General features: G+C 40.0%; 1 protein-coding gene across 1 annotated transcript in view; it reads left to right on the top strand.

Annotated features, from left to right (window-relative positions):
* The window catches only part of RAB10 (RAB10, member RAS oncogene family), a 103,923-nt gene that overhangs the window by 41,886 nt on the left and 36,674 nt on the right, over positions 1–25,363 (top strand). Inside the window, exon 2 of the mRNA XM_003827054.6 lies at positions 22,986–23,046. Within this exon, the coding sequence (XP_003827102.1) occupies positions 22,986–23,046 (61 nt within the window). The remainder of the gene's footprint in view (positions 1–22,985; positions 23,047–25,363) is intronic.

Raw genomic sequence — 25,363 nt, 5'->3', positions numbered from 1 at the left:
GTGGTTATGTTTCTTCTAATACAGAATAATCATGACCAAGGGACAAGTTGTCATGACATTATGTGGGAAGTAAGCATTATACACTAATAAATTTGAAACAGTTAATCAACGAGTCTTGAATTCTGAGGATTTGGTGGCCTTTAAGGATAATATCTGAATTCATTTTTCAGTGATGTAGAAAAATATGAAAACTTACAAATGTCCTTAAAAGGTGGAGGGTTGGGGGTGGAAGACAAGCAGGGGGTTAGGAGATAAGTAAGCAGGTTCTGAGAAAATTGAGAATAGAGTTGCTGACCTGAGAGTCATGGTGTTTGGGATACAGTTTGGGCTGGATCAGGGAGATGTATCAATAAGGGCAGGCCAAAAAGAAGGCAGACATTTGGCTCACTAGTGGCAAAGGGATGGATTGGGAGAAGGCTGAAATTGAGTAGCTAGAGTAGTATCCAGAAGCAAGAGAATTTAATAGCTTAATTGAGGGCTGTTTATGTACCCAGGCCCTGTCCTAGGCTTCCTATGATCTCATTTAATCCCCATAACATATTGGAGATAGAAATGATAATACCCACTGTAGGTGGGGAAAACAGAGACCTGGAGAAGTTAAAATTTCACCTGATGCCACAAAGCTAGAATGTGGCAGAGCCAGAGACCATGTTTTTCTGAATTCTCTTAATTACTACCTTCTGTACTGCTTTTCTTAATTCTGAAAGTGAATCTACTGTTGACATTAAACTTATATTTGCTTATTGGTGTGTAGTTTATAACCTGACACCATCACAATTTTTTGGGAGTAGCTTTGTAGGAATCCAGGTAGTTATTTGAGGCAGGATTACTCTCGATGATCTCCTCCTGATAAGGACATAAGATACTGCCATGTTCTGGAGAACACCTTCTTTTGGAAGGTGCCCCCAAAGTATTAGATAGTGGAGGTGACAGCAAAAGCGGCAAAATGGGGTTTCATCGCAGAATCTACTTAGTTCTTTTACACAAAAAAGTTTCTCCTATATTTAGAAAAGTGTCAAAAGAGGTCAGGCACGGTGGCTCACGCCTGTAATCCCAGCACTTTGGAAGGTAGAGGCGGGCAGATCACCTGAGGTCAGGAGTTCAAGACCAGCCTGGCCAACATGGTGAAACCCCATCTCTACTAAAAATACAAAAATTAGCTGGGCGTGGTGGCAGGTGCCTGTAATCCCAGCTACTCGGGAGGCTGAGGCAGGAGAATCACTTGAACCCGGGAGGTGGAAGTTGCAGTGAGCCGAGATCACACCATTGCACTCCAGCCTGGGGGACAAGAGCGAGGAAAAAAAAAAGAGAAAAAACAGAAAAGTGTCAAAAGAGCACTATAAAGAGAGCTCAGAAATAAAAGGAATGAAGGAATTCATTAGGAACTCAAGGAATTAATTACACATGCCAAATTTAAAACCACCTCTGGATATACATCTTAGGACTTTTGTGAAATCTGCATTAATTTCTACTACACTAATTTTGAATTCAAAATAATTCAGACATATGATTGTGTTTTACTTTTTCAAAGCATTTGATTTTTTAAAAAATCATGTGAAATGTAAATTGTTTATTTTTTTGTTAAAAGTACATGTGTATTACAAATATAGATATTAAAGGAAATTTTAAATTGTCAAATGAGAAAATTTCTTATTCTGGTGGAGTGTGAAAGTCAACACATCTTTTGTGCATAGAGAAACACATTAATTTCCTGCTTTTGTGGTGTTGCTTCTCTTGCTTTTGTATTATTGTCCATTAGCTGGTACTGTGGAATTCATCAGATTTCTGAGAATCTTAATGACCTTATGAATCTTTCTAAAATAATGCGTAACAAACAAGACTTTCTTTATTCTGACTTACATCTATTGATTCAACAGTTTTTAGGCATTAAGAATTTATGATACATTACTGTGTAATGTCAGCTTCTTTTGTTTACTTGGATGACTTTTTTATTAGAATGACTTTTGTTTTAATTTGTAATACAATTTTAATGCCGTATAATGTGCAGGAACTTCAGAATAGAATTGCTACCCTGCTTAAAGTCTGTAGATGGGAGGCTGGGCACAGTGGCTCAGGCCTGTAATCCCAGCACTTTGGGAGGCTGAGGTGGGTGGATCACGAGGTCAGGAGACAGAGACTATTCTGGCTAACACAGTGAAACTCCGTCTCTGTTAAAAATACAAAAAATTAGTTGGATGTTGTGGCACTCACCTGTAATCCCAGGTACTCAGGAGACTGAGGCAGGAGAGTCACTTGGTCCCGGGAGGCGGAGTTTGCAGCGAGCCAAGATCGCGCCACTGCACTCCAGCCTGGGCGACAGAACGAGACTCCTTCTAAAAAAAATAAATAAAAAAGGTAAAGGTCTGTAGATGGGATATACAAAAATCAGTTGTGTTTCTGTACACTAGCAGTGAATCATCCAAAAATTAAAGTAAGACAATTCCATTTACAGTAGCATCAAAAAGAATACCTAGGAATAGATTTAACACAAGAAGTATAAGACTTAATGAAAACTAGAAAGCATTGTTGAAGGAAATTTTAAAAGATCTAAGTAAATGGAAGGGCATCCAATGTCTGTAGACCAGAAGACTTAATATTGTTAAGATGGCCATGCTACCCAAATTGCTCTATAGAGTCAATGCAATTCCTATCAAAATTTTTGATTACAGAAATTGACATATGGCTCCTAAAATGCATATGGAAATACAGAGGACCCTGAATAATGAAAACAGTCTTGAAAAAGAAAAAGTTGGAAGCCTCAAATTTCCTGATTTCAGTACTTAAAAGAAAGCTGTGGTAATAAGACAGTGTGGTGCTAGCCTGAGAACAGATGTACAGATCAGTGGAATAGAATTGAGAATCCAGAAATAAAACTTTAGATTTCTGGTCAGCTGATTTTTGACAGGTATTTACTGCTCAGTAGGCAGGACTAGGGTGATTTCTAAGGTGATACATGTAATTGGAGTCTAGGAAAAGAGGGGAGGGGTTGCGGAAAAAGTATGAAGAAATAATGGCCAGCTAGAGTTTCCACATATGATGAAGGCTATAGACCTGATGAACCTAGGTAGGGTAGATACGAAGAAAATCACATTGAGGCACATCCTAGTCAAGTTACTAAAAGCCAGAGTAAAAAAAGAACATATTATATAGAGGAGCAAAGATAGGAGCTGTTGACTTTTTTCTCAGAAACACTGCAAGCCAACAAATGAACAGCATAATCACACTGAGGAAGAATAAAAGAATAAAAGAAACTTTGGAAAATATTTTGACTTGGCCAGGTGTGGTGGCTTACACCTGTAATCTCAGCACTTTGGGAGGCCGAGGTGGGCAGATCCTGAGGTCAGGAATTCAAGACCATTCTGGTGACATGATGAAACCCTGCCTTTACTACAAATACAAAAATTAGCTGAGTATGGTGGTGCCCGCCTGTAGTCCCAGCTACTCTGGAGGCTGAGGCATGAGAATCGCTTGAACCTAGGAGGCGGAGGTTGTGGCGAGCTGAGATTGTGCCATTACACTCCAGGCTGGGCAACAGAGCAAGACTCCATCTCAAAAAATTTTTTTGTGAACTACATACTGTAAGGCTAAAGAGAAAAAGAACCACATACATGTATTTTATTCTAGTTAGTAAATCTGGTTCCTCACGGGGTGGGGGTAGGAGCTAGCAAGTTTGAAACACACACACACACACACACACACACACACACACACACTATATATACACATACTAGGATTAAACATTTAAGTAAAAATTTGTAGATAATGACAGCTGGGTTTCTCATTGTTGAAGAAAGAAGTTGAAAGGAAGAAGGCTAGAATGAACTGTGGTATTGGATTGGAATTGGAGGTATCAGTATGAACTCATGGTTCAATATAGATACGTAAATGTAAATATTTCCTCTCTCTGCTGGGAAGTCATAGAAGAAATGATGCTGAGGTAGCAGTAAAGACACTTAATGCCCAGATCTTGGACTATAAATACAATTCTTTCCTCCATCCCTCCTCCCTTTTCTCCCTCCCTTTTCTCTTCTTTCTTTTCCTTTTTTGACAGAGTCTCACTCTGTCACCCAGGCTGGAGTGCAGTGGTGGGATCACAACTCACTGAAGCCTCAACTTCATGGGCTCAAGTGATCCTCCTGCCTTAGCCTCCCTAGTAGCTGGGACTACAGGCATGTGCCACCATGCCTGGCTAAATTTTGCATTTTTTGTAGAGACGAGGTCTCATTATGTTGCCCAGGCTGAACTCCTGGGCTCAAGCCATCCACCTGCCTCAGCCTCCCAAAGTGCTGGGATTATAGATGTGAGCCACTGCTCCCGGCTTAAATACAACTTCTTAATAAAAGGAACTAGGGCTCCCTGAAGAACTCGTTTATTTCAGAGCTGGGGTAGGAGAAATACAGAATGATCCTGGAACATCTTGTGATCCTAGAAAACAAAGAAGTGCTCAGAAAAGGATGGGACATGTTAGAAGTACACAGGAGCTGGCTTGAAGGAGCTGTTAATGGCCAGAGCTGGAATGAAATAATGGTAGTATTGAATTAAAACCAATAGAATAAAATATCTTTGAGTCCATAGTAGCAAAAATAAATAATTGAATAGACAAATGAATGGGGTGGAAGAAACAACTTGCAAAAGCAGAATTTCAATTAAGAACTGTAAAAAGAATGAGAGAAACACCGAATCACTGTTAGGCAAATACTACACTAAAAGTTGTTGCGGCAGGAGCCAGGAATGGAATGTAAAATCAGTGGGCAAAAATATGATGAGAAACATGATAATTATTTAGTCTGAAAGGATCTTCTCCAATAATTTTTTTTTGTCGTGATACATTCCTGACTTCTCCACCCCCAAATGCAAACAAACCTAAATTGAGGGAAATTCTATGCAATACCTGACCATTATTCATCAAATGTACACAGGAGTACAGTGACACAATCATGGTTCACTGTAACCTTGAACTCTTGGGCTCAAGTGATCCTCCTGCTCATCCTAAATAGTTGGAACTACAGTCACACACTACCACACCTGGCTAGTGTTTTGTTTTGTTTTGTGTTTTGTTTGTAGAGATGGGATCTTGCTATATGTTGTTGCCCAGGCTGGTCTCTTAACTCCTGGCCTCCCAAAGCAATGGCATTACAGGCGCTTGGCTCCCAAGAAATTTATTAATTACCAAGTGGAAGACAGTAAATTTGCAATAGAGAGAAACTCTGTAGATACCACCTTAACCAAGTATTTGAAGTGTATTCAGGGTTAATAGCACTAGTAATAAGACCTGTTGATATGGTCTGGCTGTTGATATGGTTTGGCTGTGTCCCCACCCAAATCTCATCTTGAATTGTAATTCCCACAGTCCCACATGTTGTGGGAGGAACCTGGTGGGAGGTAATTGAATCATGGGGACGGGTCTTTCCTGTGATAGTGAATAAGTCTCATGAGATCTGACGGTTTTAAAAATGGAAGTTTCCCTGCACAAGCTCTCTCTTTGCCTGTTGCCATCCATGTAAGATGTGACTTGCTCTTCCTTGCCTTCTGCCTTGATTGTGAGGCCTCCCCAGCCATGTGAAATGTAAGTCCATTAAACCTCTTTCAATAGTAAATTACCCAGCCTTGGGTCTGTCTTTCTCAGCAGCGTGAAAATGGAGTAATAGATCTGTTCATAGTTTGTACTCCCTGATATGATCAACTGAGAAAGGTAAAACTTCATATCTGTGATGTTCTGTGACATTCCTGACTCCTCCACCCCAAAATGCAAACAAACCTAAATTGAGGGAAATTCTATGGAATACCTGACCATTATTTGTTAAATGTATGAAGGTCATGAAAGAAAGGGAAAGACTGAGGGACTGTCTTAAGTTGGAGGAGACTAAGGAGACATACAGCTAAATGCAATGTGGGAACCTGAATTGGATCCTGAAACATAAAAAAAGTTAAAAAAAAATCTGGCGAATTAGGTTTGTAGTTTAGTTAATTGCACCAATGTTATTTTCCTGTTTCTGATTGACGTACTTGGGTTATATAAGTTATTAACATCAGGAGAAGTTGGATAAAGAGGTATTTGTGAACTGCGTACTATTTTTTCAACTTCTCTGGAAAGTTATTTCGAAATAAAAAGTTTCTTAAATTTACTTTCAAAAAAGGAACTTAAAAAAGGAAACAATGTAAGCCGCAAGACAATGGAGTAATATTTAAGTTCAGAAAGGAAAAGCTATCAATTTAGAATTCATTCCTGACAAAAATATCATTAATAAAGGCAAAATACATTTTTCAGACAGACAAAAGTTGAGAGAATTTTTTACCTGTGCTTTTAAGAAATGTTAAAGGAAGTGTTTTAGCCTGAAAAAAATTATTCCAGATGGAAATCGAAACTTACACAAAAGGAATGAAGATGACAGGAAATGGTAAAAATGTGTGGAAATAGAAAAGATTTCTTCTCAATTTTTAATTTATTTAAAAGATAATTGTTTACAGTAAAATATTTTAATGTTTTATAGGATTTATAGCACTTAGCAGTAAAATGTAGAAATGTAACAAAGAAATTTTAAAAAACAATAATAGCCCAATGATGGGAGGGGGAAAAAATGGAAGTATAATTCTGTAAGGTTCTTATATTATGTTAAAAGTGGTATAATACCATTTGGAGGTAGATGGTACTAGTTACGATGTTTATTATGAACCTTAGAGAAACTACTAAAAAATATACTGGGCACATCTAATCAGCGACCAAATCTTAAAGTTGGAGTGCTATATTAATATTAGACAAGGTAGATTTTAGAGCAAGGAGTATATTTCTAGAAATAAAGAGGATCTTTTTATAATGATAAAGGGGTCAGTTTGTCATATATACCTAATAACAGAATATCAAAATACTTGAGGCAAAAACTGACAGAATTGGAAGGAGAAATAATCTATAATTGTATAGTTGGATATTTTAACAGTCCTCTCTTAGTAATTGATAGAATAAGTAGACATATATTAAAGAAATGAGATCTTAATTTAAAACCTTTCTGAAAGAAACCTCAGGCCCAAATGGCTTCACTGGTGAATTATATCAAATGTTTAAAGAAGAAACAATATGAATCTTAAACTCTTCCAATAAATGCAAGAGGGTATGCTTTCCGAGTTGTTTTATGGGATCAGCCTTGTCTTGGATACTAAAACTAAAGATATGACCTATCCCTAATGAACATAGAGATTTTTTTCAAGAACATAATAATTATTAACTAAATAATTGCAAACCAAATCCAGGAATTTATGAAAAGAATAATACATCATGACTCAAATGGACTTTATTCCAGGAATGCAAGGTTGGTTTCACATTTAAAATCAAAGTAATTAGCTGCCTTAATGGAGTAAAGAAGAAAAATCATACCATCATAGTAGGCATAGACAAAGCATTTGATGAAATACACCTCATGATAACTCAGGAATCTAGGAACAGGAACATTTGTTTAATGTGCTAAATTTTGTACAGTTAGCACACTTTAATGGCAGAGCATTTAGTCTAGAGCTTCCTAAGGTCAAATAAAGAACAACAGTATATTAGAGGTTGTAGATAATAAAATAAAGCAAGAGAAATAAGTCAGAAGATGTAAATGTGCCTTTATTTAGACTGTGTTGTTATATACATAGAAAATCCTAAATAACCTACCTTCTCCACAAAAAAAGAGCAACTAGAATTAATAAGCGAATGTAACAGGTTGCAGGATACAAGGTCAGTGTACCAAAACCAATTGTATTATTTTTCTTTTTTCTCTTTTCTCTCTTCTCTCCCCTCCCCTCCCTTCCCCCTCAGCCTTCCCCTCTTCCCTCCCCTCCCCCAAAACCTTCCCCTCCTTTCTCCTTTCCTTCCCTGTACTTTCCTTTTGTCTCACTCTGTCACCCAGGCTGGAGTGCAGTGGCACCATATCAGCTCACTGCAACCTCCACCTCCCAGGTTCTAGCAATTCTTATGCCACAGCCTCTGCAGTAGCCGGGATTACAAGTGTGTGCCACCACACCCGGTTAATTTTTTGTATGCTAGTAGCTGGGATTACAGGTATGTGCCACCACACTGGGCTAATTTTTTGTATCTTTAGTAGAGACTGGGTTTTGCTGTGTTGGCCAGGCTGGTCTCGAACTCCTGGCCTCAAGTGATCTGCCCACGCCGGCCCCACAAAGTGCTGGGATTACAGGCGTGAGCAGCTGCACCTGCTTAATCAATTGTAGTTCTGTGTTTAGCAGCAATGAGAAAATGAAATGTAAAAATACATTATTTACAATAGCATCCAACAAATGAAAATGAAATGGGGATAAATTTTAAAAATATATGCAAGGCTTAGACATGGAAAACTACAAAATATCGCTGAGAGAACTAAAGACAGCCCAAATAAAGAGAGCTATACCGTATTCATGGATTAGAAGGCTCACATCACTCTGCTCAAAATGCTCCCTGTGTTTCTTGAACATGCCAGACATATTTGCATGTCAAATCCATTGTACTTGCTATTTTCTCTGCCTGGAACACTCTCCCCAAATAGTCACATGGCCTGTTCCCTTACCTTAAGGTCTTTGCTCAAATATCTCTCAGTGAGTCATTCCTTGGCCACCTCATATAAGATAGCTCTTCCTCCTGTTCTTGTTCATAGGATTTATTATTACTAACATCAGAGATTTGAAATTGGGGGGAATGGGTAATCCCCTTTCATAAGTTCCCCCAACAGAAGGACTTTGCCTTATTCATTGCCAAGTGTGTAGTAAGTGTGGTTTACCCTACTGAAACTCATGTTACTATAATGTGAATTAGCTTATAGCCAATTGTTAAAAAGTGAATGATATCGCAATAATGAGGAAATCATGTTGGGTCATATGTGCTTTTCCCTAGTGTATTATGTTTTGGTACATGGTACACCATGTTTTGGTACATGGTACATGTTTTTGGTACATGGTATACCAAGTACATTATTATTACAGTTGATTGCAGCAGTATGTCCCAGAGGAATACGAAAGTGTGCACATGGAATTCATCCCTCAGCCTTGCCATTGGTACAGTTTGGCCAAGGGAAGTTTATAAGGTTCTATGTAATTTTTGTACATTTTACCCCTTCTTTCATAGTTCTGCAGTTTCAGTTGTTATATCCCTTTTCATCGAGTTACCTTCATCTTTTTTAAGGGTAAAATTCGATACTTATTATGGTTGCTTCTTTATTAAGAATTCATGTATTTTTAATAATGCTAGTATTTTTAGTTTTCTGGACAAAGTTGCTTATGAGTAACTACCTCAAACCTAACTTTTCTTATAAGCCTGATTATTTTTAATTTGTGATTTTGCAGAACTAAAGGGTTATTTAGGAATGTGTATATTGCATTGTACTAGAAATGCTTGTGTTATCCCCAGTTACAACTAGTCTCTTAGTTGTAGTTGGCAAAAGTTCAATTTAGCTTTGATTCTGTCACCCAGAATTTTTCAGTATCAAGGAACTTCTTCCATCTCAACCCATTTCAGAAATCAAAATGAGTGGAGCTACAGCATGTGGCAAAAGGAATAATGGATAAAATAATTGGACTTCATCAAAATGAACTCTTGTGCATCAAAGGGCATATTAAAGTGAAACAACAGGCCGGGGGCGGTGACTCACGCCTGTAATCCCAGCACTTTGGGAGGCAGAGGCGGGTGGATCACTTGAGGGCAGGAGTTTGAGACCAGCCTGACCAACATGGTAAAACCTCATCTCTACTAAAAATAAAAAAAATTAGCCGGTTGTGGTGACGCGCGCCTGATATTCTGGCTACTCGGGAGGTTGAGGCAGGAGAATCGCTTGATCTGGGAGGCAGAGGTTGTGGTGAGCTGAGATTGCGCCACTGCACTCCAGCCTGGGCGGCAGAGCAAGACTGTGTCTCAAAAAAAAAAAAAAAGTTATGCAAAAAGACAGCACTTTCAGGTCACCAGCTTGACCTTCTTCCAAGTGTATTTTCCTTCGCTTTGTTCCTGCTCTAAAGCTTTTTAATAAACTTTCACTCCAGCTCTAAAAAAAGAAAAGAAGTAAAAAGACGGTACAGAATGGAAGAAAACATTTGCAAGTCATGCATCTGATCAAGATTAAGATTCCAAAATATATAAAGAGACTGGGCGCAGTGGCTCACACCTGTAACCCCAGCACTTTGGGAGACTGAGGCGAGTGGATCACCTGAGGTCAAGAGTTCGAGACCAGCCTGACCAACATGGAAAAACCCTGTCTCTACTAAAAATACAAAAAAATTAGCTGGGCATGGTGGCGCATGCCTGTAATCCCAGCTACTTGGGAGGCTGAGATAGGAGAATCACTTGAACCCAGGAGGCAGAGGTTTCGGTGAGCTGAGATCACACCATTGCACTCCAGCCTGGGCAACAAGAGCAAAACTGTCTCCAAAAAAAAAAAAAAAAAGTGGGCAAAGGGGCCCGATGCGGTAGCTCACGCCTGTAATCCCAGAACTTTGGGAGGCTGAGGAGGGTGGATCACCTGAGGCCAGGAGTTCAAGACCAGCCTGTCCAACATGACAAAACCTCATCTCTACTAAAAATACAAAAAAAAGTAACTGAGTCTGGTGGCAGCCCCCTGTAATCCCAGCTACTTGGGAGGCTGAGGCTGCGGTGGGCCGAGCTTACACCATTGTACTCCAGCCTGGGCAACAAGAGCGAAACTCCGTCTCATAAAAAATGGGCAAAGGACTTGAGTGGAGTTCAAAGACGTACAAGTGATCAACAAACACATGGAAAGTTCTCAACATCATTAGTCATTAAAGAAATGCACATAAAAAACCACAATGAGGTATCATTTGCTACCCACTAGGATGGCTATTTAAAAACACAAAAGGAAAGTAACAAGTATGATTGAGGACGTGGAGAAATTGGAGCCCTTATACGTTGCTCATGTGAATGTAAAATGGTACAGCCACCATGGCAATTCCTTAAAAAGTTAAACTAAGGTTTCCCATGTGACTCAGCAGTTCCACCTGTTGTGTATGCCCAAAAGAATTGAAAACAAATACTCAAATACATGTATATGCATATTCATAGCAGCTCTATTCATAAAAGCCAAAAGGTGGAATTTAACAGCTCTATTCATAAAAGCCAAAAGGTGGAAACAATTTAGATTTCCATCAGGAGATGATTGGATAGACAAATTATGGATTACGCATACAGTGGAGTATTCAGTCATAAAAACGGTATACTAATACGTGCTGCATAATATAGACGGACCTTAAACATACTAAGTGAAAGAAGCCAGACACAAAAGCTTACATGTTGTTTGCTTCTATTTCATGAAGTATCCAAAATAGGTAAATCCACTGAGACAGAATACAGATTAGTGGTTTCCAGGGACTGGAGGGGAGGGGAGAATGGGAAGCTGCTGAATGGATATGGGGTCGTTTTGAGGTGATGAAAACATGTTGCAACTATTTAGAGGTGGAGGTTACACAACATTATGAATTGTTCACTTTATTTTTTTCTTTTTTTTTGTTCGCTTTAAAGTGGTCAGTTTACTATGAATTTTACCTCAAAAAATAAAAATGAACAGAACTTAGTGTAGGTTAAAAGCATGCGTGGTATGAATCAGACATGGTACTGAATACTGGTTCTGCCATCTGTTAATCCTGCAACTTTAAGTAAATTACCTTGAACTCCCTGTTTTATAAAATAGGCATATTGGTACTCTCAGGATTTTTATGAATAGTGAGACAGTATATGTGAAATGCTTAGCACTCTTAGTAATTACCTAGTAAACATTAGTATTACTGCTGTTATTGCTGCTGCTGCTGCTGTTGTTGGTGTTACTATTATTATGACGAATTTTCGCTCTCGTTGCCCAGGCTGGAGTGCAATGGCGCAATCTCGGCTCACCGCAACCTCTGCCTTCTGGGTTCAAGTGATTCTCCTGCCTCAGCCTCCCTGGTAGCTGGGATTACAGGCGCCTGCCACCATGCCCAGCTAATTTTTGTATTTTTAGTAGAGACGGGGTTTCACCAGTTGACCAGGTTGGTCTCGAACTCCTGACCTCAGGTGATCTGCCCACGTTGGTCTCCCAAAATGCTGGGATTACAGGTGTGAGCCACCACGCCCAGCCTTTCTGCTGTTACTTTTTATTTTATTCCTCATTTGCAGAAAGGAAATAATACTATGAACTAGGATTATCCTGAGGTTTTAATGAGTTAATCCATGCAAAGATCTTCTAACAGTGCCAGGCACATTGTAAAATGTTAACTACGCTGTTACTATTATTACACAAAAGGATCTTTAGAGGAAACTTTCACATTCTACATTTTCACATCTGCATACAGATAAAGAAACAAATACCCATATTGGAAAATGACCTTTTCAAAATGTATACTGTTAGTAACAAAGCTAAGACTAGAACCTGGTCTTGAAATCCAGTGCCTAAGCGGCATTCAAACGATATAGGTGTATGATTATTTCCTTTCCAGGTAGGTGGAAAACACTTGATTTTCACTTGTTAAAAACCCCAGAAATTGATCATTTAACTATAAATGATGGTTTGGTTATTTGGTTGGTTGGTTCTGCCTGCATTAATTACTGTGTATTGATAAGTCATCAGAAGCCAAGCTCTGGAAAACTGATATTTAGAGTGGCTAGAGGTTGCAGTTACTCCTCTTGCCACTGGATGGTGCTTCTGCAACATCATTAAGGCAGATATGGTGGCTGATACTGTTTTTCTCTTGAGCAGCTAAAAATTGAAATACTCTTGAGCTGGGCCCTAGGAATCTGTAAAAAGTGAGAATTTCCTTTAGTGTGTTTTTACATAAGCAAAACCAAAAAAGGAATCACTGTTTGGATCAAACCCTGTGATTTCTGTGCTAATTTAGCAAATGATAATGTTGCAGGAGAGTCTGATTATTTCTTCTGACAGAATTTCAGAGGGTGGTAGGCTTTTCTAGCATCTCTTATTAGCTGAGCTATTGACTCCTCTCATCTCTCAATTTTATAAGCTTTTCCACCCTGTTCATCTTTAGTTTAACTTGCCCCCCCACCAAGATGGAGTCTTGCGAATCTTGCTCTGTCGCCCAGGCTGGAGTGCAGTGGTGCGATCTCGTCTCACTGCAACCTCCTCCTCCCCGGTTCAAGTGATTCACAAGTGATTATCCTGTCTCAGCCTCCTGAGTGGCTGGGATTACAGGCGCCCGCCACCATACCCAGCCAATTTTTGTATTTTTAGTAGACACAGCGTTTCACCGTGTTGGCAAGACTGGTCTCGAACTCCTGACCTCGTGATCCGCCCACCTGGGCCTCCCAAAGTGCTGGGATTACAGGCATGAGCCACCATGCCCGGCTTATCTTCAGTTTTTCTTAGGTGTTTGCATGTGGGTATATAGGGTGGGGGAGGGTGGAAAGTACACACTAATGAAACCATGATATTTACTTGAAAAAAGTTTAGCGCTATGAAAGTTGTGTTTGAATGTGACTACAGGAGAAAAACTGGAGGGAATAAGACTGGAGAGGTGGCTTGGGGCCATGCTCAGAAATATATTTATTCATAGAGAGTGATGATTGAGGCCGGGCACGATGGCTCATGCCTGTAATCCTAGCATTTTGGGAGGCCAAGGTGGGTGGATCACTTAAGGTCAGGAGTTCAAGACCAGCCTGGCCAAAATGGTGAAACCCTGTCTTTACTAGAAACAAAAATTAGCCGGGCATGATGGTGGGTGCCTGTAATCCCAGCTACTCAGGAGGCTGAGGCAGGAGAATTGCTTGAACCCAGGAGGTGGAGGTTGGAGTGAGCAGAGATTGCGCTGCTGCACTCCAGCCTGGGCGATAGAGTGAGACACTGTCTCAAAAAAAAAAAAAAGAGAGTGAGAGTGATGGATTGAATTGAAGTGGTTAAGCAGTGGAGAGAATGCATTTGTAAACATACCTCCTTCTCTGTTAGCCTAATTTTTATTTCTATTAATAGGTACAGATTTTTAGAAATCTTATTACTTCAGGGCTGTGACAGTGAAGCAGCAACTGCAACAACAAATTCTTGCCCTGTATGCACCTGTGCCTTACCTTTCCCAAACATTTTTAGGCTTTTTCTTCTGTTATTCAACTCCATATTCTCTAGTCATATGTTTCTAAACTTTAAAAAAACCTAGTCTTAGAAACACTCTTCTTGTTATGGAAGATGAGAATTTAATACTCTTACACCACCAGATATTCCTGGCACCTCTTTCTTAATCATTTCAATTAGTAATAAATATTTTGGTTAACTGCTAAGCCAAGTAGTGTACTATAATTGCATTTTCTTTGTCGGACAACTTTTTGTTTTTATTGTAGTTTACAGTTCGTTGTTACATTTGCCTAGATTTCAAGGCACTGTCTCTTCTTTATCTCATGTAGAATTGTCAGATCCTTTTGTTTTTCATATAAATTCTAATACTGTTTCCTCCTTCCCACTCCCAGGAAACATCCCCCCTGGAACTTTTCTGTTCTGAACTGGTTGCTCTCTAGGCAATTTTGTCTACCCTTTACTTCACACTGTTGAATGGATTTCATTTCTTCCTCTTTGTTGGTTTGGTAAAGCAATTTCTTAGTGCTATCTTAGAAAGGATGCATGGGAGCTAAATATTTTGAGATCTTCCGTGTCTGGGAATGCCTTTCATTTGGTTTTGGCTGGATATAGGTTGAAAGTATTTTTTAAAGATACTGTCATTTTGTCTTCTGGATTTTAGTGTGATTGAGAAGTTGAGAGTTGATCTTTTAAGGTGGCTTAGTTTGTTTCTGCGCATACTTTTATAAACTATTTCTGGTATTTTGAAATTTCATTGTGATGTACTTTGGTGTAAGTTTTATGCTTATTGTTCATTATGCTAGGTTCTTGGTGGGTTTTTCAGTTTAGAAGTAGATTCTTTTAGTTCTGTTTTCTTGCCTTTTTTTAAAATTATTTTCTATATGTCACTTTCTCTGTTCTTTTTCAAACTTCTGTTAGATGTCAGACCTCTTGGTTTGCTTTTCTAATTTATTATGTCTCACACTGCCTCTGTTAACTTTTTTTTTTTCCTTAATTGTTTTGATATCTGGCCGGACGCAGTGGCTCATGTTTGTAATCCCAGCACTTTGGGAGGCCAAGGAGGGCGGATCACATAAGGCCAGGAGTTCAAGACCAGCCTCCCCAACATAGTGAAACCCCCTCTCTACTAAAATTACAAAAGTTAACTGGGTGTAGTGGCACAGGCCTGTAGTCCCAGCCACTCTGGGCACTGCAGCAGAAGAAAGGCTTGAACTTGAGAGGTGGAGGTTGCAGTGAGCTGAGATCATGCCACCGCATTCAAGCCTGGGCAAAAGAGCGAGACCCTGTCTCCCCCCACCCAAAAAAAAAAAAAGTTCTGATATCTCATTGGAACCTTTGGCCTGAGGCGCTAAAAAGCTGATGGAAAGCAGAGTAGAAAAGGGTGGGGCTTGTCAAGTGATATTTCAAATTAAGGGCAAAACATGTTTCTCAGGGACTCTTTAATTTCTCCAGAAAACATCATTTATCTGTTTATTCGACAGATATTTCTTGGATTGCCTGCTAAATGTCAGGTATTGTTCTAGGTATGGGGAATTTAACTCAATTAAACAGATAAAAATCTCTACCCTTTTCAGTCTCACATTTTGGCAATGAGAGATGAATAATAACAGAAATAAGGACACGTTAAAGTTTAAAAGTCAGGAAGAAGGTTAGAAGTGTTAATAGACAATGGGTGGGAAACATAGAGAAATATTGCAACTTAGGGTAGCTAGGGGAAAGAGCCATGATGGATGAGAAAGGTAGTCAGAGGTTAGGGGAATAGTACCTTTATGGAAAGGTAGTGAGAGGCGAACCTGGCTGTCTTTGTGCATAGAGCAACAAAAAGGAAGTCAATACAATTAGCTAGATCAGAGTGAGATGATGTAGAAAATGTTGAGGGCAGGGTAGAAAGGGGTAGGTGGGAGAATATGTAGGGCCTTATTTATGGATTTAAAGAGTTTTCCTTTTAGTCTTTGTAAGAGATGGGATATGGAGATAACTAATAAGCAGTTGGGTATCTTGGGTTTGGAGTTCAGGGGAGAGTTGAGGTGAGAGATCATCAGTGTGTATGTGGAATTTAAAGCCATGAAACTAGGGAATGCGTCAAGATAGAAAAGAGAAGTCCACTTCAATTTTTAGGGGTCAGAGAGATGAGGAGAAACCAGCAATGAAGATTGATGAGTGGCTAGAAAGGTAGGAGAGTCAGGAGTTTTCATGCAAAAAAGAGTGAAGAATTCCTTTATCTACAGCTAGTAAGATCAGATGAGGACCGGGCATGGTAGCTCATGCCTGTAATCCCAGAACTTTGGGAGGCCAAGGTGAGTGGATCGCCTGAGGTCAGGAGTTCGAGACCAGCCTGGCCAACATGGTGAAACCCTGACTTTACTAAAAATACAGAAGTTAGCCATGTGTGGTGGTGCGTGCCTGTAGTCCCAGCTTCTCAGGAGGCTGAGGCAGGAGAATTGCTTGAACTTGGAAGGCAGAGGTTGCAGTGAGCTGAGATAGTGCCACTCCACTCCAGCCTGGATGAAAGAGTGAGACTGTGTCTCAGAAAAAAAAAAAAAAGAAAAAAGATCAGATGAGGACTTAGGAATGATCATTGGATTTGGGAACATGGAGATCATTGATCATAGTGAGAGCTGTGTGTGTGTGTGTGTGTGTGTGTGTGTGTGTGTGTGTGTGTGTTGGGGTGGTTAATAATAACAACAACAACAAAACCTGTTTGGAAAGGATTCAAGAGGTGAGAGGAGAGAAAACTAGAGACAGCACATATAGGTAACTTCGAAGAAGTTTGGTAAAAACAAAAAGTGAAATGGAGAGGAAACTTAGTGAAGAAGGATCCTTAACCTCCAAATTTAAAAGATTTAGTAATAGAACCTAGTAGTTGTGATTATTGACTAGAAGAAATGTGAGGGAAACTCAAGGAGTCCAAAATGAGGCTTCTATCTTGACCAATTAGATTAAGTAGTTACCTGAAAACAGCCCAAATTCTTAGACATTTTCCAGTGATGCCTAGTTTCCATCCCAGGGGGTTTAGAGCTTTCAGATTGTATCCTTATTTCATCTTTCTTCAGGCAAGTTTCCTGAAATAGTATCAGTTGTCACACTTGTCATTAAGATTAATTAATAAATTGTATACCTAGCTGAAGTTGTTGGTCATGTTCAGAGTTAGTCTAGACAGCCGGGTCATTTTAGGATGATTTTCTGAGAAATTCTTAAAGAAAAACAATATGGACTGTAGAAATAGGGTTAGGTTAAATGGTGGGTAAATGACCCTTTTTTCTTTTGATTGTGTATGAGAAACATAATGGGGCAAGCTGAAAGATTTTGACTGATTAAAAAGCAGACTGGCTCAAATTAAGAGGGGAGCAATAAGGTAAACCCAAGAGTTTGAAGGGATAGGGGCATTATTGTAGATTCTAGGGATAACAGGTTTTGTTGAAGGTTGGTGTTAAACCATTTCTTGGTGAGAGGTTAGTTATGAAAAATGAGATGCAGAGTAGAGCTAAGGTATGGGCAGGAAACTCACTGAATGATATTGTTTCTTCCTTTTATATGGTGAGCATTTCCCTACCCCAGGACCTCTTTGCAGAAGTTTATGGGCAAGGACTTTGTTTTCTTTTTTCTTCTGTGGATCCCCAGAATATTTGGACCAAAAATAATTTTTTCCCTGGAAAAATGTATGAAGTCTTTATTTGAAGTTTTAATTATTGGTGTATACTATCATCCATCTGCCATGGAAAGACAATGTCAGCAATATGGATCAAACCAATATTCTTTAGAAACACATAACAGGTTTTAATTATCTCATATATATATATATATATATATTTAAGATTGCAGCACATATTTTCTTCTGAAGTTCGATTTACCTTTAGGTCTGTTTATGTATTTAGATTGCTTAATTAAATGTTCACTATCAGTTGAGGCTTGCATAGATACCTCTTTTGTGTTTGTTCCACAGGAGCAAAACTGAATCTCGAAAGATAAATGAAGTTTACCAGGAAAAGAAAACTGGGATGAGGAGAGGATTTAGGAAGTAGCATATGCTAAACGAGAGACATGAGAAAACATGATGATCAGGGATGTCATGTAGACTGAAGACTTTGATACTAAGAGGCATTTTCACAATTTTATCCTGAAAGCATAGAGAAAACAAATCAACTTGTCATTTTCAAAAACTTACTCTGGCTGTAATCTCAATAAAAGGACATCTTTTAAAGTCAAGCTTTATGAAAAATTTACTACCTTGTTTTTGTTTTTCTCATGTTTATTATTTTATTTATTTTGAGGAGTGGGGTGTTAACTGTGTTGCTCAGGCTGGAGTGCAGTGGCATGATCACAGCTCACTGCAGCTTCAACCTCCTGGACTCAGGTGATCCTCCCACCACAGCCTCCCAAGTAGCTGGGACTACAGGTGTGCACCACCATGCCTGGCTAATTTTTTTGTAGAGATGAGGTTTTGCCTTGTTGCTCAGGCTGGTCTTAAACTCCTGGACTCAAGCGATCCTCTTACCTTGGCCTGCCAAAGTGCTAGGATTATAGGCATGAGCCACCACACCCAGCCTTTTTCCTTACTTAAAAAAAAAAAGCCCCCTTATTTTATCTATTTCATTTCATCTCATTTTTTCACTTCATTTTATGTTTTTGAGACAGAGTTTCATTCTTGTCACCCAGGCTGGAGTGCAGTGGCACGGTCTTGACTCACTGCAACCTCCACCTCCCGGGTTCAAGCAATTTCCCTATCTCAGCCTCCCAAGTAGCTGGGATTACAGGCGCCCACCACCACACCCGGCTAATTTTTATATTTTTAGTAGAGATGGGGTTTCACCATGTTGGCTAGGCTGGTCTCAAAAACTCCTGACCTCAGGTGACCCTCCCGCCTCAGGCTCTGAACGTGCTGGGATTACAGGCGTGAGCCACCGCACCTGGCCGTATTTATTTATTATGTATTTTTTTGAGACATAGCTTTGCACTGTTGCCCAGGCTGGAGTGCAGTGGTGCGATCTTGGCTCACTGCAGCCTGCGCCTCCCGGGTTCAAGCAATTCTCGTGCCTCAGCCTCCCGAGTAGCTGGGATTACAGGCATGTGCCACCATGCCTGGCTAATTTTTGTATTTTTAGTAGAGACGGAGTTTCACCACATTGGCCAGGCTAGTCTTGAACTCTTGACTTAAAGTGATACCCCCGCCTCAGCCACCCAAGGTGCTGGGATAACGGGCGTGAGCCACTGTGCCCGGCCCCCCTTAGTAATTTTAATCATGTTAAGTAATTATTGCATTTGAAAATTTGGGGGTTCGGTTGTCTTTGTTAACTTACTCAAAATGGGTAAGTTTTATGTGGCGTTTAATGTTTCTTAATTTAATAAGCTAGTATTAAATAGAGTTTTATTTGTGGGAATCCTGTAGGGTCTGAAGAAAGGATTTGTACCTTCAGACAGTTTTTACGTTTGCTGTTAATAGCCAAGGATCATTTTTTATGTATTCGGATTGTCAAATCTGAACCATGAGGCCTGGTATCAGAAACTTCCTTATGATTGCCCTTTGCCAGTGAATAGTTGTGTTTTGTTTTTTTCCCTAGGCAACTCTCACTAAGATTGTAGTCCTTTCTGGGTTTCAGGCAAAGAATGTATTGGTTCCAATTACTTAAAGCCTCCAGACCTAGACCTTTCATCGTGTTCTCAGTATGGCTGTTAAAAATGCAAGCTCAGGCCGGGCGCGGTGGCTCATGCCTATAATCCTAGCACTTTAGGAGGCCGAGGTGGGCGGATCACGAGATCAGGAGATCGAGACCATCCTGGCTAACACGGTGAAACCCCGTCTCTACTAAAAATACAAAAAATTAGCCAGGCATGGTGGTGGATGCCTGTAGCCCCAGCTAGTCGGGAGGCTGAGGCAGGAGAATGGCATGAACCCGGGAGGCGGAGCTTGCAGTGAGCTGAGATAGCGCAATTGCACTCCAGCCTGGGCGACAGAGTGAGACTCCGTCTCAAAAAAAAAAAAGCAAGCTCAGGTTGGATGCAGTGGCTCACGCCCGTAATCCTGACATCTTGGGAGTCTGTGGCAAGAGGATCACTTGAGCCCAGGAGTTGGAGCACCAGCCTGGGCAACATATTGGGACGTCGTTTCTACAAAAAATACAAGAATTAGCTGGGCAGGGTGGCACATACCTGTAGTCCCAGCTACTCAGGAGGCTGAGGTGGGAGGATCACCTGAGCCCAGGAGGTCGAGGCTCCAGTGAGCCATGACTGACACTGCACTCCATCCTGGGTGACAGAGGGACAGCCTGTCTCCAAAAAACAAAACAGAACAAAAAGCAAGCTCTTTGGTTTTGTTCTCACAGCCCTGCCACTGCCGAAGTGCAAGTAACGCCTATTTATCTGCTCTGGTTTTCAGTTCCGTCTTTATTTCTGGTGTACAGCAATTTCTCTTGGAGAAATTTATTGCCAGTGTGCTTGATATATGAAACATTTCTGGATGTTTTGTAGTGAAATAAGTTTCAGTTTATTGGGACTGCTCTATTGCTGGGATTGAATAACTCTAATTTGTCTGCAAATTTACTTAATATTCCTTTTATAAACAGATGTTAGACCTGTCTTTCACTTTGCTTTTTACTGTCTTTTTACTCCACTTATTGCCTTCAAGTCAAATGGACTATTGCTGTCATTCATAACATGATACAGTCACAGAGCAGCTTCAGAATTCTGATGTAGAAAGTGTAAGGATGTATGCCAGAACTTTAGAGTATTTTTGTAGCGTGCTTGCCATAGTGGGTGGGTGGGTGGATGGATGGATGGCTGGCTGGATGGATGAATGGATGGATGGATGGATGGATGGATCTTCTAGTAATGTTTAGTTTGCGGCTTATGCCTTTTTCTGGATTGACTTTGTTTTGAAGGTACCTTTTTCTTTCTCTAGTAACTTCTTTTCTACTCTGTCAAGTTAAGCCCTATAGGGAACTACTTTTGAAAACTTGGCTTTTTTGATCTTTGGAACATACTTTAAGAATTACTGACTTAACCTGTTCTTTTGGTATTTGACCCCTTCTGAAACAATGCTTGAATTTTGTTACAGTTTTATTTCCTAATGTGAACTATGAATACTAATATAATACTATGAATTTCTCTCTGAAACATTGCTTTAGCTGTATCCTACAAATTTTGATATTCTCATTTTAATTCATTTCAGAAATTTTCTAATTTTCACTATAATTTCTTTTTTGACCATGAATTTCCAAATATTTGGGAGTTTTCCCAGATGTATTTCTGTTATTGATTTCCAGTTCAGTTTTGTTGCAGACAGAAAACATACTTTGGGCTGGGTGCGGTGGCTCACGCCTGTAATCCTAGCACCTTGGGAGGCCAAGGCCGGTGGGTCACTTTGAGCGTTCGAGACCAGCCTGGGCAACGTGGCAAGACCCCGTCCTACAAAAAGATACAAAACTTAGCTAGACATGGTGGCTCGCGCCTGTGGTCTTAGTTACTTGGAAGGCTGAGGTAAGAGGATCACTTAAGCCGGGAAGCGGAGGTTACAGTGAGCTGAGATCATGCCACTGCACTCTAGCCTGGGTGACAGAGCAAGACCTTGTCTCAAAACAAACCAACAAACAAAAAACCAGAAAATGAAAACATATTTTGTATGACCTCAATACTCTTTTCTTTGTTTGTTTTTGAGACGGAGTCTCACTCTGTCGCCCAGGCTGGAGTGCAGTGGCGCAATCTCAGCTCACTGCATCCTCCACCTCCCGGGTTCAAGTGATTCTTCTGCATCAGCCTCCCGAGTAGCTGGGATTGCAAGCATGCCCTACCACACCTGGGCATGGTATTTTTGTGTTTTTAGTAGAGACGGGGTTTCATCACATTAGCCAGACTGGTCTTGAACTCCTGACCTCAGGTGATCCGCCTGCCTTGGCCTCCCAAAGTGCTGGGATTACAGGCGTGAGCCACCGTGCCTGGCAACTTCAATACTGTTAAATGTGTTGAAACTTCTTTTACGACCCTTATGTTTTCTCCTGATACATACTCAGTCTGCACTTGAAAATGGTATGTATTCTGTTGCTGTTAGATGGAGATTTCTGTATATGTCAGTTATGTCAAATTGGTTAATATAGTGTGGTTTAAGTCTTCTGTATCATTATTGATTTTTCTGTCTACTTAAAGAAATCTGGTTTTGAGGGAAAGGATGTTGAAGTCTCCAACTATAATTGTAGGTTTATGTATTTCTCTTTGCAGTTCTATTAATTTTTGCTTCATGCTAAACATTTGTATTTTTATCCCTTCCTAAAGAATAGACTGCTTTATCATTATGAAATGACCCTCTATCCTTGGTAGTTTTCCTTTGTTCTGCAGCTTAGCGAAGGCAATATTTTTCCCCCACTAGGAACCTTTTTATTCGTATGTGTTAGAATATTAGATATTTTAAATTTTACTTTCTTATATCCTAATTTGTAAAAACTCACTCTTCTTTTTCTTTCTTTCTTTCTTTTTTTTTTTTTTTTTTTTTTGAGACATGGTCTTGTTCTATTGCCCAGGCTCAAGTGCAGTGGCACAATTAAAGGCTCACTGCAACCTCTGCCTCTTGGGTTCAAGGGATTCTTCCACCTCAGCCTCCTGAGCAGCTGGGACTACAGTTGTGTGCCACTATGCCTGGCTAATTTTTTGTGTTTTTAGTATTTTTGTATTTTTAGTAGAAACAGGGCTTACACCATCTGCCCACCTCAGCCTCTCAAAAGTGCTGGGATTAGAGGCGTGAGCCACCATGCCCAGCCCAAAACTTGGTCTTTTCTGTATCTATTTTTCCTCCTATCCTGGATCTTGTATTACTCAGGTTTAAAATTGGATACATTTGCTCAGTGTTGCATACTTGGTGAATATCTGGAATCAATCAAACACAGACAAGTTTAAAAGATGTGAGCGTTTTTACTGTGATTAATTTTAGTATAGCCAAATGTAAAGCCACAGTTACAGTTTACCTTTTTTTCTGCATTGTAGGAATAGACTTCAAGATCAAAACAGTTGAATTACAAGGAAAGAAGATCAAGCTACAGATATGGTAAGTGATGCTAATTTACTTTATGTAGCAGAATGTCAGGTTCCTTAAGGTTTCACAGTGAAATTCTTTTTTGTCACAGGTTTAGATTCTGTGAGACTTTTGTTTTTAAAGCAGGCAGCGAGGTGACCTTTTTGTGCAGTAAAAACCATTGCATGGACTCAAGTCCATGAGATCTAATAATCTTTTCTACTTACCGTGTGAACTGAGGCAAGTTATATACTCATTATTAGGCTTTTTATCTTCATATGTAAAGGGAGATAGTAACACTCGTCTCAATGGATTGTTATAAGGATTACATGAAATAATATATGCAAAGTTTTTAGTGAAATGCATTGCGAAAATGTTTGTTTTCTTTAATATGTTTTTAACTTTTTATGGGCATTATTTTTATTAGTTTGTGTTAGGTTTGCCTGAAGAAGTACAAACCTTTGAATTTGTATTTGTCTGAATCATAGAATTTAGAATTATAATGGCAATATTTTCCAGCAAATGTGTTTTATGTGTATTATGTATATTAACCCATTAATTACTAAAAAGGACCCTGTGAAATCTGTTACTCCTTTTGAGAAAACAGCTTTATTGAGGTATAATCTAACTGATACAGAATAAGTGCACATAAAGTGTAAAATTTGTTAAGTTTTGACATACGTATAAACCTGTAAAACAATCACCAGTCAAGATAGTGAACATATTTGTCACCTCAAAAGTTTCCTCAAGCCTCTTTGTGATCTTTTGTAATCCCTTCTTCCCTGCTACCCCTGGTCCCCAGGCAGCCACTGTGCTTTCTGTCACTGTATTTCTGTTTTTTGTTTTTTTGGTTTTTTTTTTTTTTTTTTTGAGGTGGAGTCTCGCTGTGTCGCCCATGATGGAGAGCAGTGGCGCTATCTCGGCTCACTGCAAGCTCTACCTCCCCGGTTCACGGCATTCTCCTGCCTCAGCCTCCCAAGTAGCTGGGACTATAGGTGCCCGCCACCACACCTGGCTAATTTTTTTTGTATTTTTAGTAGAGATGGGATTTCACTGTGTTAGCCAGGATGGTCTCGATCTCCTGACCTCGTGATCCGCCCGCCTTGGCCTCCCAAAGTGCTGGGATTACAGGTGTGAGCCACTGCGCCTGGTCAATTTTTTTTTTTTTTTTTTTTGAGACGGAGTCTCGCTCTGTCGCCCAGGCTGGAGTGCAGTGGCGCGATCTCGGCTCACTGCAAGCTCCGCCTCCCGGGTTCACGCCATTCTCCTGCCTCAGCCTCCCGAGTAGCTGGGACTACAGGCGCCCGCTACCACACCCGGCTAATTTTTTGTATTTTTAGTAGAGACGGAGTTTCACCGTGTTAGCCAGGATGGTCTCGATCTCCTGACCTCGTGATCCGCCCGCCTCGGCCTCCCAAAGTGCTGGGATTACAGGCGTGAGCCACCGCGCCCGGCCTCGGTCAATTTTTTTTTAACATTCTAGATCCCATTTTCATTTATGTATTTCAAACTTTTATACTTTTCAACATGACTGTATCTACCCCGCAGAATGACCTAGCTCCTTGATTTTAAAGTATCCTTTTCCTGGGTCCTGTCCTGGGTCCTACCCGGACTCTGATTATACCATCCCCCACCAGTTGTTAAGGCAATCAATAGTTTATTTCAAATCAGGGAACAGGGTCCTTGCCTCACTATTTCTAGGCTTACTGATGATCTGTTGCCCAGGGCTAAAAATAGCCACAGCTGCTTGTTTATTGGTGACATTATTTTTAGGTTTGCATATACACATATGCCCAAGTCTAATCCAGTCCAGCAGGTCAAATCCAATAAGCAAAAGAAGGTGTTAAATATCTGAAGGGACAATTAAACATTGTACATGTTCACAGTATCTTTTTATGTCACCATAATACAGGTTTCTAAGCCTGCTTTCAAAACTACTCTCTTATCCTCTGCCATTAAAAAATTATTCCCTGACAGTCTACTTAGTAAGATCAAGTTTCTGAAATTACAAGACAATGAGAATAGAATTGTCCTTACTTAAAGTAATAAATAGACAGCCAATAATTGCTGTGAAATCCTACTTTTCCCACTGACATTATAAAAAAGAAGTGATATGTTTCTAGGAATTAAAAAGGTATATTTCCTTAATTGTTAGTACCACACTTGGGGTTGGGGAAGCTGTATACTCTGGCTGTTATTGTGACAGTTATTTTTGGTCTGGGCACTGACAAAACCAGTACAGGCCAGAGGCATATCAATCTGCTCTGCAAGGCAGAGACCCCAGATTTCATAACTCTGTGTTTTCTGGTAACATAATGAAGTTATTCCTTACCTTATAAATTAGGATGTC

Source organism: Pan paniscus, chromosome 12 (genome assembly GCF_029289425.2).
Source record: "Pan paniscus chromosome 12, NHGRI_mPanPan1-v2.0_pri, whole genome shotgun sequence".
Classification (NCBI taxonomy): Eukaryota; Metazoa; Chordata; class Mammalia; order Primates; family Hominidae; genus Pan; species Pan paniscus.
The sequence above is the reverse complement of the archived record's forward strand: the minus strand, read 5'-3'. Positions and strand labels throughout refer to the sequence as shown.